Source organism: Heloderma suspectum, chromosome 4 (genome assembly GCF_057233095.1).
Source record: "Heloderma suspectum isolate Gila_16-S chromosome 4, 16-S_ref, whole genome shotgun sequence".
Lineage (NCBI taxonomy): Eukaryota > Metazoa > Chordata > Lepidosauria > Squamata > Helodermatidae > Heloderma > Heloderma suspectum.
The window spans coordinates 66,138,296-66,156,563 of record NC_139461.1 but is presented as its reverse complement, the minus strand read 5'-3'; the positions used below and the strand labels follow the sequence as shown (position 1 = coordinate 66,156,563).

The 18,268-nt window shown below is 42.4% G+C and overlaps 1 protein-coding gene across 1 annotated transcript in view; it reads left to right on the top strand.

Annotated features, from left to right (window-relative positions):
* The window catches only part of XKR4 (XK related 4), a 243,754-nt gene that overhangs the window by 170,764 nt on the left and 54,722 nt on the right, over positions 1-18,268 (top strand). Inside the window, exon 2 of the mRNA XM_084849550.1 lies at positions 9,521-9,720. Coding sequence (XP_084705676.1) covers positions 9,521-9,720 — 200 coding nt within the window. The remainder of the gene's footprint in view (positions 1-9,520; positions 9,721-18,268) is intronic.

Below are 18,268 nucleotides of genomic sequence, written 5' to 3'. Positions count from 1 at the left end.
GAGACAGAGCCTTTGTACATGATGCATTCACTGTGCACGCATGTTTCTTCACTTACGGTAGTTTGCAGGTGCTTTACACAAAGTCGTCATCTTCTAGGGCCTCTCTTGTTCTTTGTAACTATTCTAGTGTGTGTGTGTGTGTGTGTGTGTGTGTGTGTTAATTGAGGAAAGACTGGTATATCCGGGAAAGGTGGTATGAAACCCTTTGGTATTTGAGCAATTCTGCTGTGCCACAGCACCACCTAAAGTTTATGTATTGGAACATATAGAAAGTCAAAGAGGGAAAACCCCTGGGAAAACACATTTATAGAGGATGGGATCTTTACCCCACAAAGAAGCAGAAACCTCAGTAAAGTGGTAGGTTGAAAGCCTCATGTAGAAAAGCTCATAGTCATAGGCATAAGGTATCATTTAATGAAGAAGATCAAAGGCACACATCTGCCTGAACAAAGGACCTTCTCTGTGATGGCTCCTGACACTGGAATACCCTCCTATGGAAGGTATGCCTGGTGTTAATATTGTTCTCTTTTCTTTGCCCCGGCATTTCATATTTTAAGTTTCTATCACTTTAAATTGTTCTGTATTGATTTTCATCTTGAATTTTTATTGTATTACATCTTTGATTTTTGTGCATATCACCATGAATTACTTTTTGAGGGGTGGAGAAGGATGAAGATGTGGTCTTTAAAACTGAAAAATAAATAAAAAATAAACATCAGGAAAATCAGGACCTATGTTTTTAAGTTTGAAGCCCAAACAATATAGAATATGCTTTCTTTGGACCCTAAGGAGGTGATAAAGTCTTGATTAGTTGTCATGACTCATGATACAATTTCTCCTTGTTGACAAACTGAAATCCTGTGATTGCTGTTAACTGTAATTGGATTTCCTATGTAATGTTTGTGTTTTGTTTGAAAAAGTTGTAATATTTTTATATACTCATTAATTACACTGAAAATACGTGATTAAAAGTCCATAAAAATAATTATTTAAAAGGCATTCCTCAAGATAGTATCAAGCTGGCTGGGTGTGAACAGGGGGTCAGAAGAGCAAAATTAAAGCATATACGTTTCAGAATACAAGATTATGAAATAGCTAACCTATTCAAAACACAAAACAGACAAACTTTTTGTGGCTTGCACTCTGGGCCAAAATATTTTATTTATGATGTATTAAAATAAAGGTAAAGGTAAAGGTGTCCCCAACCAGTCGTGTCCGACTCTAGGGTGCGGTGCTCATCCCCGTTTCTAAGCCGAAGAGCCAGCGCTGTCCGAAGACGCTTCCGTGGTCATGTGGCCGGCATGACTGAACACCGAGGTGCACGGAACGCTGTTACCTTTCCCGCCGAGGCGGTACCTATTTATCTACTTGCAGTTTCTTGCTTTCGAACTGCTAGGTTGGCAGAAGCTGAGACTGAAGACGGGAGCTCACTCCATCACGCAGCACGCGGCACTCGGGTCTCGAACTGCTGTTCTGCCGACCTTCCGGTCTGCAATTCAGCGTCTTAACCACTTCAGTCCTACTTTATCAGCCACTTTATTGCCCAATTTATCAGCCAAGCAGATAATAACAAATGTTTTTTATTTATTTTATTTATTGCATTTATATCCCGCCTTTTTTCCTCTTGCAAGGAACCCAAGGCAGCTTACATTGTCCTCCTCCTCCTCTGCATTTTATCGTCACAACAACAATCCTGTGAGGTAGGTTGGGCTGAGATTCTGTGACCGGCCCGAAGTCACCCAGTGAGCTTCCATGGCCGAGTGGGGACTAGAACCTGGATCTCCCAGCTCCCAGTCCAACACTCTTGCCACTACACCACACTTGTTATAACCTAACATAAATGCATACAGTTTTAGACAAAAACAAACCATACAAAGAAACAGAGATAATTCTTAAATAACAAGTAGCATTAGCACAGAGGTACGTATTTTATAGGTAGGGATGGGGGAGAAATTAATTCACTTCCCATTTTTATGCAAACTTGCTAAATTTGCACTACCTGAACCAAAACCCAGTTAAAATATTGATATTCACACTTTTCTGAAGTTTGCAATCAATGTTTGCACATAAAAATGTGTATAAAAGTCTGTGTAGTACAGAAAAAAGATCTTAGGGGAAAGTGCATGTAAAAATGCATATACTTTGAAAAGTCCCTGTTTATAGGTCCCAAAAGCCCTTTGAAAAACGACTATCATGTTGATTCCTGAATGTCTGCAAGGAAGAGGCAAGTTGAACCCTACATATGAAAGGAGTGCCATAATCTTGGTGTCATTATGGATAGGGCTTTATCCTAGGTATCACCCAGCATACCTACATGGTGGGGGAATAAAAATGAGTGCGTCCAAATATGACTTTGGTTTATGGACAGGTTCATGGAAGCAGGCCACCTTAAGATACTCTTTCCTAGATAAATTAGAGCAAGGGTGGTAAACTGTGGTCCTAGGACCTCAAGCCACCATCATCCTTCAAAAGCCCTCTGTAAGTAATCACTTCAGAGCTCTGGCAAGAGGAAAGGTTAAATTTCTTGGTGCCCTAAACAACTGTGCCCTAGAACAGTTGGTCATGGAACCAACCAGAGGGGACGTAGCCCTGGATTTAATCTTAAGTAGTGTCGCCCAGGACCTAGCATGAGATGAAAATGTTGCCAAACTAATTGGAAACAGTGACCACGGTGTTTAATATATATTTAAAAGGAAAATTGTTCAAGAAGTCCAACGCAGTCACATTTGATTTCAAAAGAGGAAACCTCTCTAAACTGAAGTAACTGGTGAAAAGGAAGCTGAAGGGGGGGCATGTCAAGAGGGTTAAATCCTTTTAAAATGCTTGGCAGTTACTCAAAACCTCAATAATAGAAGCTCAGCTAAAATGTATACCACAGTTTAAGAAAGGTACCACCAAGTCCAAGAGCTCACTGGCATGGTTAACAAACAGTTTCAAGGAAGCTAGTAGAGAAAAGAGGGCTTCCTTCAGAAAACAGAAGTTTTTTCCCAAGTGAGGAACACGAAAAGCACAAAGGCAATGCAAGCAGACAGTAAGAGATACAAAAAAAGCATTTTGAAGAGCATATCACTAACAATATCAAGGCTAACAACAAAGAATTCTTTAAATATATCAGAAGCAGGAAACCAGCTAGGGGAGCACTTGGGTTGTTGGATGACAATGGAGTTAAAGGAGTACTAAAGGAGGATAAGGAGATTGCTGAAAAGCCAAATGAATTCTTTTCATCAGTCTTCACTGTAGAAGATATAGGACGGATACCTGTGCCTGAACTAATGTTTTCAGGAAGGGAGTCTGAGGAACAAATAGTGGTGAAAAAAGATGAAGTTCTCAACCTTATTGATAAATTGAAAGCAAATAAATCACCGGGGCCAGATGGTATCCATCCTAGAATTCTCAAAGAACTCAAATATGAAATTGCTGATCTTCTGACCAAAATGTGCAACATGTCCCTAAGATCAGCCTCTGTACCAGAGGACTGGAAGATGGCCAATGTAACACCAATTTTCAAAAGGAGTTCTAGGGGGAATCTGGGAAATTACAGGCCTGTTAGCTTAATGTCTGTTCCGGGTAAATTGGTTGAAAGCATTTTTAAAGATAAAATTAGTAAGCATATAGAAGGACAAGAACTGCTGAAAAAGAATCAATGCATCTTCCACAAAGGTAAGACCTGTATCACTAACCTTTTAGAATTCTTTGAGAATGTCAAAACATTTACACAGGGGTGCTCCTGCAGACACTGTTCACTTGGAGTTCCAAAAGTCTTTTGACGAAGTTCCTCACCCAAGACTCCTGAGCAAATCCAGCAGACATGGAATAAGAGGACAGGTCCTCTTATGGATCAGTAACTGGTTAAAGAACAGAAAGCAGAGAATAGGAATAAATGGTGAATTCTCTCAATGATGGGAAGTAAATAGTGGGGGCCCACAGGGATCTGTATTAGGACCAATGCTTTTCAACTTGTTCATAAATGATATTGAATTAGGTGTGAGCAGTGAAGTGGCCAAGTTTGCCAATGACCAAGAATTATTTAGGGTGGTTAAAACAAAAATGATTGTGAGGAGTTCCAAAAGGATCTCTTCAAACTGGGAGAATGGGCACCCAAATGGGAAATACAGTTCAATGTAAACAAGTGCAAAGTGATGCACGTTGCGGCAAAAAAATCCCAAGTTCAAGTATAACCTGGTGGGATCTGAGCTACCGGTAACCAACCAAGAAAGGTATCTTGGGGTTGTGGTGGACAGCTTGATGAAAATGTCAACCCAGTGTGTGGCCATTGTAAAAAAGGCAAACTCCATGTTCGGCATAATTAGAAAAGGAATTGAGAATAAAGCTGCCAATATCATATTGCCTTTATACAATTCTATATTGTGATCACACGTAGAATACTGTGTACAGTTCTGGTCACCACACCTAAAAAAAAAGATATTGTAGAGTTTGAAAAAGTGCAGAAAAGGGCAACAAAAATGATCAAGGAGGCGGAGTATCTCCCCTGTGAGAGAAGGTTGCAACAGCTAGGATTGTTTAGCTTGGGAGGGGGGAAAGGAGGACAAGGGGAGACATTATAGAGGTGAACAAAATTATGCATGGTGTGGAGAATGTAGATAGGGAGACATTTTTCTCCCTACCTCAAAATACTCGAACCCGGGGTCATTCCATGAAGCTGAGATTCAGAACAGATTAAAGGAAGTACTTCTTCACACTGCATATAGTTAAATTATGGAATTCACTTCCACAAGATATAGTGATGGCCACCAATCTGGATGGCTTTTAAAGGCGGCTAGGCTAGACAAATTCATGGAGGAGAAGGTGATCAATGGCTACTAGTCCTGATGGTTATATGCTATCTCCAGTATCGGAGGCAGGATCCCTATGTACACCAGTTGCTGGGGAACATGGGTGGGAGGGTGCTGTTGCACTCATGTCCTGCTTGTGGGTTCCTAGTTGACAGCTGGTTGGCCACTGTGTGAACAAAATACTGGACTAGATAGATTCTTGGTCTGATACACCATGGCTCTTCTTATGTTCTTAATCTATTCCTTCCTTGGATGCCCACTGGGCAGAAGCGGGGACAGGGAGTGGTGGAAATAGAGAGCAGCAAAAAATGGACTGGCAGAAAGAGAAAGAAAAGGGGGTGATCCATTTTTTAAAAGATTCTGTAAAGTTACATTTTTCAAACAGATCTTTTAAAACTTCCATTCAAGACTGTCAAAAGCTTTTTCAGCATTTGTTATTGTTTAGTCATTAAGTCGTATCCGACTCTTCGTGACCCCATGGACCATAGCACGCCAGGTCTTCCTGTCCTCTGCTCTCTCCCGGAGTGTGCTCAAGTTCACATTCATTGCATCGGTGATGGTATCTAGCCGTCTCATCCTCTGCCGTCCCCTTCTCCTTTTGCCTTCAATCTTTCCCAGCATCAGGGTCTTTTCCAGAGAGTTTTCTCTTTGCATTAGGTGGCCAAAATATTGGAGCTTCAGCTTCAGTATCTGTTCTTCCAATGAGCACTTGGGGTTGATTTCCTTTAGGATTGACTGATTTGACCTCCTTGCAGTCCAGGGGACTCGTAAGAGTCTTCTCCAGCACCACAATTCAAAAGTATCAATTCTTTGGCGCTCAGCCTTCCTTATAGTCCAGCTCTCACAGCCATACGTTGCTACTGGGAAAACCATAGCTCTGATTATGCGGACCTTTGTCGGCAAGGTGATGTCTCTGCTTCTTACTATGCTATCTAGGTTTGCCATAGCTTTCCTCCCAAGGAGCAAGCGTCTTTTAATTTCATGGCTACAGTCACCGGCTGCGGTGATCTTGGAGCCCAAGAAAATAAAATCTGTCACTGCTTCTACTTCTTTTCTTACCCTTCTATATACCAGGAAGTGATGGGGCCAGATGCCATGATCTTCGTTTTTTTAATGTTGAGTTTCAAACCAGCTTTTGCACTCTCCACTTTCACCCTCAACAAGAGGCTCTTTAGATCCTCTTCGCTTTCTGCCATTAGGGTGGTATCGTCTGCGTATCTGAGGTTGTTGATAATTCTCCCGGCAATCTTAATTCCGACCTGTGATTCATCCAACCCGGCATTTCTCATGATGTACTCTGCATATAAGTTAAATAAGCAGGGCGACAATATGCAGCCTTGTCGTACTCCTTTCCCAATTTTGAGCCAATCGGTTTTTCAGCATTAAGAGAGAGTAATAAAGCAGTTATCTCGTGCTTTTCAATTTATTGTTTTAAAAACAGTATATATCATCCCCCAACCCCTCCCTTGGCAAAGGTTTCTAGAGATGCCGGAGATGTAGAGGAGTTGCTGGCTCTGATAAAAACTTTGTCTTCTCAATTAGCAGAACAGGCTAAGAGGCTGGATACAATCCAAGATTCTATTACTAATCTTCAAGGGGCTGTGGATCTAATTAATAGTTGTTTGCAAAAGATGGAATTGAAGGTTAATGCTCCCCAAGACTAGGTGTCTGTGCAAGAGACGGCTATGCATGCCTCTCATAATATCCTGTCTGCAAGAATTTCCCAACTGGAGGCATATACTCCTAGAGCGAATCTGCCTGCTGATAGAAGTCTGTCTAAATTCTTGGATACATTTCTGCATGAGCTACTCGCTCTGCAATCTGATTATTTACTCGATATTGAGCATGCATACCGTGTTCCAGGGGCAGTTCGTGGCATCAAAGGGACTGCCTATACTGTTATAGTTCAGTTTGCAGGAGTTTCTACAAAAAATCATATTTTGCGCTTGGCAAGGGAAGAGGGAGAACTTTTTGGGGGGCTGACACGAGACAAAGTTATGTTATTTCCAGATTACACTAAAGAAATCACTGATAAAAGAAGGCCATTTACCAAGGCGAGAAATCAGGCAAGACAAATGAATCTGCAATATTATATCAAATACCCTGCTATATTTTGCATTCCTTTTGAAGGCCAGATGAAAAAGTTTTTAAACCATGAAATGGCAGAGGCTTGGCTAGCTGGAGATCAAGTAAAGCACGGGAGACATCATCCCCAGCCTCATGAGCCGGGAACTTTTCAATTATTATTGTTCTTCGGATTTGCAGTATGCCAGTCCAGAAGCATATATCCCCCCTTTTTTTCTCTTTCTTTCTTTCTTTCTTCCTCTTTTTTTACATTAGACATGATATACTGAATAATAAGGTGGCCGCGGTGGCTTAGTGGTTAAGACGCTGAACTGCAGACTGGAAGGTCGGCAGGACAGCAGTTCGAGACCTGAGTGCTGCGTGACCAAGTGAGCTCCCGTCGTCAGTCCCAGCATCTGCCAACCTAGCAGTTCAAAAGCAAGAAATTGCAAGTAGATAAATAGGTACTGATGTCAGGGTGGACACTGATCCCATAGAATCCCAGAGTAGTTCTGATGCTGAGGAAGAGCAGTCGCTTCTTCGGGAGAGGAGCACGCTCCTTTTTTCCCAGGACCAACAGCTGACGGAGATTCTTCCCAGCCACATTCTTAGTTTAGAAAGCAGTCCAGGGAGTGACTCAGCACAGATAGCAGACTGGGGGGGATGCACGGCGCAGATGCAGAGAGCGGCGCCAAATGGTTCGCGCTCAAAGAACGGTTGCGCCCAGAGGATCCAAGGGAAAAGGGGAGGGATTCTCCTAGTCCTTATTTTCAGGGGTCTGCCAGTAATTGCCCTTCAAACGGGGACCAACTGTTCTAACTTAGGGCATAGGGATGCTGCTGCTCAGATCTAGTTGCTACCTGTAGAGCTGTTAAGTTGTAAAAGAATAAAGCTTTGAAAAGAATCCCTTTGTCTGTGTCTGGACTTGGCTACTAGATTAGACTGAGAGCCCTCCAAGGAGCCTTTGACAGCCACCTCGGCGGGAAAGGTAACAGCGTTCCGTGCACCTCGGTGTTCAGTCATGCCGGCCACATGACCACGGAAGCATCTTCGGACAGCGCTGGCTCTTCGGCTTAGAAATGGAGATGAGCACCACCCCCTAGAGTCGGACATGACTGGGTGGGGACACCTTTACCTTTTTACTGAATAATAAAATTCCTGTTTGTGCATGTATAGATATGTATACATTCATATAAAGATTTAGAAATGACGCTATCTAAAATATAGATAGTATAAAATATATTAGTGATTTCTTATTATTTCTTATCCTTTTTAATTTCCTTCCATTTTATTATTATTACTATCATTATTATGAGACTTTGATTAGTAATACTTTTGGCTGGCTAAATTGTTAAGCTTTACTATTGTATGTTAACTGAAGGGCAATATATGGTTATTAGGGGTGGACGAAAGTGACTTACCTGTCCTCGAAGCTTGTTCGCGGTGGGGGGGAGGCGCTTCGCTGCTCCCCTCGCGAAGTTCAGGCCGGGGGGGGAGGCTTCCCGCCTCGTCCGGCCGAAATTCAGGCCGGGGGGAAGGCTTCCCGCCTCGCCCGGCCGAAATTCAGGCCGGGGGGGGGAGGCTTCCCGCCTCGCCCGGCCGCGAACTCGAAAGTTTAAAAAAAACAAAAACGCCCCCGTGATAGGCTACATGACGATTAACGTAGCCTATCACGGCTAGATCTGCAAAGTCAGCCGTGATAGGCTACATAAATCGTCACGTAGCCTATCACGGGTGACTTTAAAAAAAAAAAAAAGCGCGTATGCTAATGGCGGCCCCCATAGGGAGCCACCATTCGCGTTCCTTATTTGGTTGCTGTAGTCTACGTAAATCTTTACGTTGGTTATTGGAAATGAATTGTAGGCTTGCTCCCTTGCTATAAAACTGATGATATGATACTGAAATGTAAGGTTGATTATCTATGCTGTACTGAATTGTAATATTGGCAGTGTTATAGGTATAACTTTTAAGTAGAATGATATTTGAAGTTTGTGTGTAATGGAGTTTAAATTTAATCCTTTTAAGTAACTTTTTAATATTTTTTCTTTTTCTTTCTTGTTTTTTTTCTTTCTTTTCCTTCTTCTGTTTTTTTTTTCTTTCTTTTTCGTTATTGCTGTGTCCTCCTAAGAATACTGTATTGTTGGAAACTAGATAATGAGTAGGTTGTTGGTACTGTTTATTTCATTTATAAAGATAAAAAATAGAATAAAAAGTATTTAAAAACCCCATTATATATCACATTTAGTTTACATAGAAATAATACTTGATCAGTCCTACCTTTTCAAGTGGTTTTATTCAGTCGCGATGCTAACACATAGTGGCCAACATTTTATAACAGAAAGAATGGTCTGTAAAATGATACTTGTTTGATCTTTTCCTGGTTGTGGAATACCAACAACAAGTCTCCCCACAGTCCTTGTTCAGGAGAATGTTCCTTTGTTGAAAGCTATAGATTGCTTTAATCAGAGGATTTGCTAAACCATTCTGTTTTTTATTATAAGTATTTTTATAATATATTAAATGAATTTTGCCCTACCCCACCCATGATCCTGCATGTTGCAAATATTTGTAATCATGTAGAATATTGGTGGTATATTAAAATAAAAATATTTTTTAAATTACATTGCAATTTTTATTTCAGTTTTTTAAAATCTTTTTTGCAGGTATTTCCACACTATATACTTGGGTATCCGGAGTAGACAGAGTGGAGATAATGACAGATGGCGCTTTTATTGGAAAATGGTCTATGAGTATGCAGATGTGAGTATGCTGCACTTGCTGGCTACATTTCTGGAAAGTGCCCCACAACTGGTTCTGCAGCTCTGCATTGTTGTACAGACACGTACTCTTCAGGCCCTCCAAGGTAAGGATTTCCCCTCTTATTCTTAGCTTTATTATTATTATTATTATTATTATTATTATTATTAGCTAGTATTAATGTTATTTTTAATTAATTAATTGCGTTTATGGCCTGCCTTTCCTCCAAAAATGGTGCTCAAGGTGGCTAATTTTAAATATATGTGTAAAAGAATATGGCTTGGATCCAGTGTTTCACCCTATTGGCAGTAGCATCCCTGCAGTGGAGTTTTGCTCAGAATGCACCCACTGGCTTAAGGGGAGGTGATTTTTGCCAATTTCTCCCTCTCCTGTAGCCCCCAGCACCATCTTGCCCACTCGAGGTCCCTCAACCCTCTGGAAGAGATTTGGGGGAGCATAGGAGGCTGCAGAGGGAGGGGAAATCAATAAATATCATCTGCCTGTGGAAATGATGCTGAATCAGAAGCTTTCCATAGACAGTAGGAGCCCTTCTGTCCAAGCAAAGCAAATGCTGGATCTATATATGCAATTTTAATACTGTCCAACTGTCCTACACAGAAACACCAGGATCTAAAGATCAAACCCAGACTAAAACAATAGTCTAGGTTACTTTTCTTGCCATACAGAAATTAACCCGGTTATTCTGGATCATTTCTGGAGTAAGTAGTGGTGACAGATGAGAATCTGCTCTTCCATAAAATATGTTGTTTCACTTTCAAAACGAACAGAACTCCAACCAACCCTCAAAACCAAAGTGACAGGAGCCATTTATGTCAACTTTTTGAAATCAGTTCCAGAAGTGTAGGCTTTTATATGTGTAACAGAAAAGGGGGAAATGCTAATGGTCATCATGTTGTAATCATGAGATGTAATGTTACATCCTAATATGTTTTGCCTTGCTTCTGAATCAACGAAAATAAGTCTTGTGAAGGCAGGAGATAGTGTGCCACTTCAGCTGAAGAGCAAGACTGTGTTCCACAGTAGAGCATGTTACTGCTAGGCCAACTGAGAACTGAGCATGCCTGGAACCATTGTACTAGCCTGGAAGCATTGGGGTGTGGTGGCAGTGGGGTTGTCCAAACTGGGGCAACTAAGCTGAAAAGAAGCTGAGTATTGCTGAAAGAGGTTGTCTGTCAGCCAGGCAGGGAGAAGCCAGTGCCAGGATCCATTTTCAGGGACCATTTGCAGCTTTCATTGTATGATGTGTATTAGCCAGGTCAGTAGCACATGATATTACCAAAGATTCTATGGCAAGTTCTGGATGCACTCTGTGTTCAGGATGGATCCCATTCTATTGTAATTATGCAAGGTAGTATTACTTTTACTGCCATTAAGTCATTATTATTAAAGGCAAGGCTGCCAGTTTCATGGATAGAGCCTACCATGCATGCACCCATATGTGCGGGGCATTCTAATGAATTGCTGGGGAGGGAGCCTCCCCCCCCTTCATTCTTTGCACATAATAACATCATAACACAGCTTGAAATGTGAAACATTCTGATCTTGAGCAGCCATCTATGGAAATGCTGGCCTTCAGATACATCTTTGATCAGATTAATTGGGTAATTTTACCTTGATGTATGTATGTCTGTGTGTGTGTTATGCAAATAAATCCATTTTTATTCCTAAATGTCACCTTCAAGGAGCTTGATTTAATAACGGCAGTGTATTTCTCTACATATAATGTTTTGCATGGGCATCAGAAAGCACAGATATCATGTGTTGTGCTAGTAGTACTACTATTTCTTAAATAGTATATTCTGAGGTCTATGGAGATTTACATAGAAAACCGTTCTTGGGGACTGCTTGCAGCAGATGCCATTATCACAGAAAAAGTGTCCTTGTAGTCACAATGCCCCTAGCTATATTATGGTTGGGTTCCTTTGCCTTTTTACTATGTATCATTTTGTACTAGGATATCATTAATAATCTTCGTCCTCTTAAAAAAAAAAAGACTTCATATCGCACATGGGTATTTTTTTAGTTGAATGCCAATGTTGCACAATACCCTAGTAAAAAATAAAGACAGATATACATGGGACTGCATAATATTCTTTTAGACTTTGACTTAATTTTAAGGATATTAACTCTGCTTTAGATTGCTCTAGTACTCTATGCTGGAGCACTTGTTTATAAGACACTAGAGATATCACCTGATTTTTAAAAATAAATAAATAAATATGTTCTAGAAGTTTCCTTATGTTTCGGCCATTAATCATGTCAAATCAGTTTCAATGGATCAACGAGCTTAAATACACTCAAGACATTAGATTACATTTGCACCAATGGAGGCTGCTTGCGCCAATTTCTGTGGGATGTGAATCCAGTCAGAACCAGCCAGAACTCTAAAGGAGCTATCCAATGTGCTGAACATATTTTGGGAGTAAGGGTCAGCACCTTGGATAGGTACTTTAGAGTTTTAGTTGGTTTTGACTGAAATACCAGAAAAATCAAAAGCAAAGGGGTAGACAAAAGATGTTTAACTCAATGAAAACCATTCCAGTGTGTTTCAGACCCACAGGTCCTTCTTCAGGTCAATTTAACGCAATGTAACAGGTGTTGTTTGATACTCAAACTCCAGTCTCCCATGCTGTGTTTTGTTGGCTTTGGTTCTGACTGAAACCCAGAATGGATTCACAGCCCCACTGAAATTGGCACCACCAGCCTCCACTAATTTGCACCTATCTGGACTTTTCTTGTTGGCTGCCTCTACATCATATTCCGTGGATCCATTTAGGTGTCATAGAAGAGGATCGCAGAAAATGCAGAACCTTCCTGGTTACACCTTTCACTAAAAAGCATTCTCTTGGAGCACCCTCTTAAGAGGAATGATACCTTAAGACAGTCTCCCCAAACCTGATGCGCTCCAGTTGGGATGTACTGCAACTGCCATCATCCCTAGCCAGCCAGTGGCCAAGTGGGCTGGGGCATGAGGAGCGTTCTCATCCAACACATTTGTAGGGCACCAGGTTGGAGTAGGCGGCTGTAAGATGTTGGTGAATAAAAACAATAGCACATGCTGGGAATTCTAGGGGAATGGGGTTAGGGATGTACGAAAGTGACTTACCTTTCGTGGATTATGTTGATGGTGGGGGGGAAGCATTCCGTCCCTCCCCCCGGAATCCTGGCTGGGGGGGGAGGCGCTCCGTTCCTCCCCCCGGAATCCTCGAACGGCTGACTGTGCTCTGCAGCACCTCCGCGGAGCAGCCGGCCAGGCCAGAGCCATCCGCAGCCGGATTTCTGGCCGCAGAGGGCTCTGGGTAAAAACAATAACAACAACCGCATACGCAAATGGCGGCGGCTACGGCCACCGCCATTTGCATTCCTTCTCTTTGGCCATCCTAATCTACGTAAATATTTACGTAGACTATGAGGGTGAAAATCAAGGGGAACGCAAATAGCGTAGCGGGTGCTATTTGCGTCCCTTTTTCATTCACCGTTTTAGCCTACATAAATATGTAGGCTAAAACGGCAAATGAAAAGGGGACGCAAATAGCGCCCGCTACGCTATTTGCGTTCCCCTTGATTTTCGCCGTCATAGTCTACGTAAATATGTAGATTAAGACAGTAAAAAGAAGGAATGCAAATGGCGGCGGCTGTAGCCACCGCCATTTGCGTACGCTTTTTTTTTTAAACCCACCCCCAACCATGATAAGCTACGTAAAGATTTACGTAGCCTATCACGTCTTTTTTTTCTTTTTTTTTAAACCTAGCCATGATAGGCTACGTAAATCTTTACGTAGCCTATCACGTCTTTTTTTTTTTCCCACAAGCCTGGAAATGGTGGCGGCGGCAGCTGGTTGGAAGGCTGGCCGCCGCGGGAGCCGCCGCCGCCCAGAAGATCCGCCCCAGGTAAGCCTTGTCCTGGGGGGGGGGTCCGCGGGGGGCGGGGGGTGGCAGGCCGTTCCACCACAGATTTCAGGGGGCCGAATGCATTGGCATTCGGCCTCACCGAGATCCGTGGCGGAATTCTCTGACATCCCTAAATAGGATGTCAAGCATTTTTGAAACTAACATTTTCTTCAAAAATTGAGATTCTACTCCTTAGAAAAGGGAAAATGAAAATTATGCACATAATGAAAATTTGGTGCAGTTTTTCAGATCATGTCATATTTAGGAGGCTGGCAGAAACACCATAAAGATGCATAAATGAAGCTTAATTTCTCACAGCTGTGCTCTGTTACAGCTGAAATTATTTTTACATCCCACAGTGTAGCCTGTTCAGTTTTTTCTCAGCTAACTGCCACTTCAGAAAAAAGGGACCATCTTAGCTATGCTTATTGTTTCAATGATCAATACACATCCTCCTAATTTTTGTCAGAAGGTTGTGGAATGGCAATTATTTAGTAATTCTCTGCTGCTGAGAAGTCTAGTTATTCAATGACTTAAAAATTTGCCAGTTTAAGACCAAAGTTAAGGCTGTCTCATGTTGGGCCAAACTCCCCAAAGCCATGAAACTGGAAGCTAAGTCCGATGGCTTAACTGACATGCCTCATGATCAGTGATGGTGTGCAATCAGTGTCACAAATTGTGCTTGCTTAGAACTTTAACTCCATGCACCCAGAAGAATTTGCGGAATTTTAATTTGCATCAGCCTACTCCTTTTACTATTTCCATAAAGGAAACTGTTCAGTTTCTAACTAAGGGTGCAATCCTATCCACAATTACCTGTGTAATTGTCACAGCAAGTCCCATTGAATTCAACTGTGCTTACTTATGACCTGAGTAGAAATGCCTACTTATGACATGAGTAGACAGCTGGATCTTTAAGATCTGCTTAACTTGGCAATTTGATGTATTAAAAAGAACACACACACCCTTTCTTTCCCTTCTTCCTTCTGTCTCTCTGGCTCTCCTTCCTTCCTTCCTTCCTTCCTTCCTTCCTTCCTTCCTTGCTTCCTCTTGCTCTGTGGCTCTTCCCCCTCTGGTTCCTCTTTCTCCCCACTCCCTTCTCTTTGGTTCTTATTTCTACCCCCTCCACCCAACCTTCTCTGGTTTCTCTCTCTCTCTCTCTCTCTCTCTCAAATTCTGTCTCTCTGATCCCTCTTTCTCCTCCCCTCCTTTCTCTGGTCTTTCTTTCTTTCTTTCTTTCTTTCTTTCTTTCTTTCTTTCTTTCTTTCTGGTTCCTCTCCCCCCCCCCCGCCCCATCCCCATGCAACTGAATGGAGCAATTTCTCCATTCATTTGCAAGGGGTGAGAAAAAGCCCCCCTGTGGAAAATTGGCTGGAGGGCAGGTGAAGCCCCACCACTGCAAGGACACTTGTTCCACAATGGTCCTTGGGGGGGGGGGGAATTGCCCCTCTCCAGCTGTTTTTCAATAGTGGGGCCTTTTTGCTCCGTATACAAGCCTATGGATCAATTCTTCATAGGCTTATTCAGGGAACGAAAAAGTCCCCCTGCTGAAAATCAGATGGATGGGGGACAAAGCTAACCCACCATCAAGGACCTGTTACCATAAGGGTCCTTGGTGGGAGGAAGACTTTGGTCCTCCTCCAGCTGTTTCAACACCACTTGGTGCTACCTGGAGGGGGATGGCCAGGGAAGATGGCCTTCTCTGGTTTTCCCATCATATTGTCATGGTGACCAAGATGGCCTTCCCTGATCACCCCATTGTACTGTGATGGTGACCAGACTGCCTGGGGATGGGGTGGGGGTGACTGGAGAAGAGAGCAGGGCTTGTTTGCACAAGGCCTCCTCTCCTCCCTAGTCATCCGGAACAGATTGCTGTGATGACAGGACTGCCTGGGGCAGGGTGTGACTGGAGAAGGGAGGAGGACTTACACAAAGCCTCCTCCATTCTCTGGTCCACCCCCACCTCCCAGGCAGTCCAGCAATCTGCTCCAGGTGCCATGGAAAGGAGGAGGCCTCCTCCCTTCACCAGTTATTCTGACTGCTGTTTCAGTGCCTCCATAAACAGCACTGAAGTGATGATGGGACTGGACACAGAAGATATTTCCACATGAAAACCCACCACCTACTGCTGCAAGCCTCAAAACAGTAGTTATTCCCTCCCTGCCCCCTCCATATTCAAAATCTAGGGATGTACAAAAGTCCCTTACCTTTGACAAAATTTGATTCGTGGGGGGGAGGCACTCCCTCCCTCCCCCCAAAATTCTGGCTGGAGGGGGAGGTGCCCCGTCCCTCCCCCCCGAAATTCTGGCCGGGGGGGAGGCGCCCCGTCCCTCCTGCCGCGAATTCTGCTGGCCGGGTGTGCAAAGGGCGGCGACCATAGCCGCTGCCGTTTGCGTCCCTGCAGTCAGCCGTGATAGGCTACGTAAATGTTTACGTAGCCTATCATGGCTGAGTTAAAAACAACAACAACAACCATCGCGTGTATGCAAATGGCGGCGCCCATGGGCGCCGCCATTTGCGTACACGCATTTTTTTGTTGTTGTTTTAACTCAGCCGTGATAGGCTACGTAAACATTTACGTAGCCAATCACGGTATTTTTTTAAAATCTAGCCGTGATAGGCTACGTAAATCTTTACGTAGCCTATCACGTTTTTTGTGGTTTTTTTAACTTGGAAATAGCGGTGGCGGCAGCCGGTCGGAAGACCAGCAGCTGCCGCTGCCGAACCGCCGCCGGAGCCGCCGCCGCCAGGGAGATTCGCCCAAGATAAGTCCCGTCCCAGGGGGGGCGGGGGGGGCAGACCGTTTCGCCACCGATTTCGGGGGGCCAAATGCGCTGGCATTCGGCCTCCCCGAGATTCGTGGCAAAATTCTCTGACATCCCTATCAAAATCAGCTATGAGGCAGGAGGAAGAGAAAGAGTACTGCAGCTGTGTGTAGTTATGAGAATCCCATAGAGTCTCAGTACAGGTGAAAAAGCTTTCTAAAAAGATATGAATGGAAATTTGATGAGAAATAGTTTTTCACTGGTTTAAATACAAGAGGATAGATAGCTGTCAATGTTTTATGTGAGACCCCTTAAATTTTTTCAGAAATTTTGACTAAAAATCAGTTGCCAACCTGTTTCTGAAAAAAAAAAATTGACAGGGGGAGTAAGTAGTGGTTTTGGTGTGGGTTTTTTGTTTTGTTTTGTTTTTTGCTTTTTGTATTTAATCTTCACTCTCTACCTCAAACTTACACCAATGTTCCTGAAATGTTCTGGGGATATAAAATTAGCACTTCTCTCTGGCACCTGAAAATTTCAGAAAGATTGGTGAAACCATTTCGATTTTATGAAGGTTAGAACAATCCATCCACTCACCCCCAGTCACTTAAAAATGGTTAAACACTCATTTTACTCACTGCCTTAACTATAGACACCATGATCGTGGCATCTGTAATCAAGAAGATGTATTATGTCAGAGTCCCTGAACCCAATGATGCAGGTATATAACAATGGGATTTCTTTACAATGAAAAGGAAATCAGTAGGTTAGATTTTACTGAACAATATGTATGCGATATATTTGACTTACTCTTTTGAAATTATGTCTGAATGAAGATAAAATACATATACAGTCATATATGCATGTATGTATATGTACAAAACTCAAAATGGTAAATCTCAAGCGGACTTTCTTCAGAGTAAACATAGATAGGATTGTCCTGTGTTGCCCTTTTTATCTTAGGAAATTTGGAAGAATTAACCTTTTCCTGAATCATAGTGCTATATTTATGTATTTTATATACACACAGACACACACAATTCTTTTAACGGTACTTGCTCTGGAGTTTCAATAGATTGATACATCTTTTCCACCAATCTTGGTGAGTTGTGGGTTTTGTTTTTCGGGCAAGGGGTTGGTTGGCTGCCAAGATTCTCTGTGCTTAGTTATATCTGTTACCTGTTGTCTTAAAGATGAAGCTTTCAAGTCCAATTAAATTTCAATAACACTGAGTTCCTGAGAAGGCAAAACATTCACTTGTTAAAAGGCAAATGGGTACTAAGGTTACAGGTTGGGTTTGGGCTTCTTCTTTAACAAGTTTAAATTTATAACAGCTGGTTGAGCTTAAAGTATGCGTATCTATCTGAATGGAATTTTATATCTCTAATGACGTCCACCTTCAGAAACATTCAGTATTCTGAAAATGTCTGTGTGACAGTGTGACATATTTTGTCTGTGTGACCATTGTATCCGTTTTGACCTCACAAGAGGGCCCATTACAGAGTAAAAGTCCTTTCTTTGTAGAAAATGTGCAGATATATATGCTAAAGATTGGTGTCAGCCACATGCCCTAGAAACAGATTTATATGCAACTTGACTTCAGATTTCAGGCCCATCCAGCAAGAAATTAAAGATCTCTCAAATATATTTTCAGCACAGAAACACAAAAACTGCCAAGTTGTGAACAGATATTGGACCCTGCTGTGATCAGATTTTGTCTCATTGATCTTTGTATCCTTTTGTGCCTGAAGAATGTACATGAAGAACAGACATAATAAAACATCTGTCTCTTCTGTTTTAAATGACAGATCTGACTTAATCAAAATGTATGCAAATCTCTCAGTTTCAGATAGCAATCAACAAAAAAAGAACAAGTAATACGCATTTTCACACAGCATTTGAAGAGGTGGTGGTTTCATAAACGAGTTGGAAAAATGTTTCAAGCTTGCTCCTGAGATTGCTATTCCCAGTGTCCTTCTG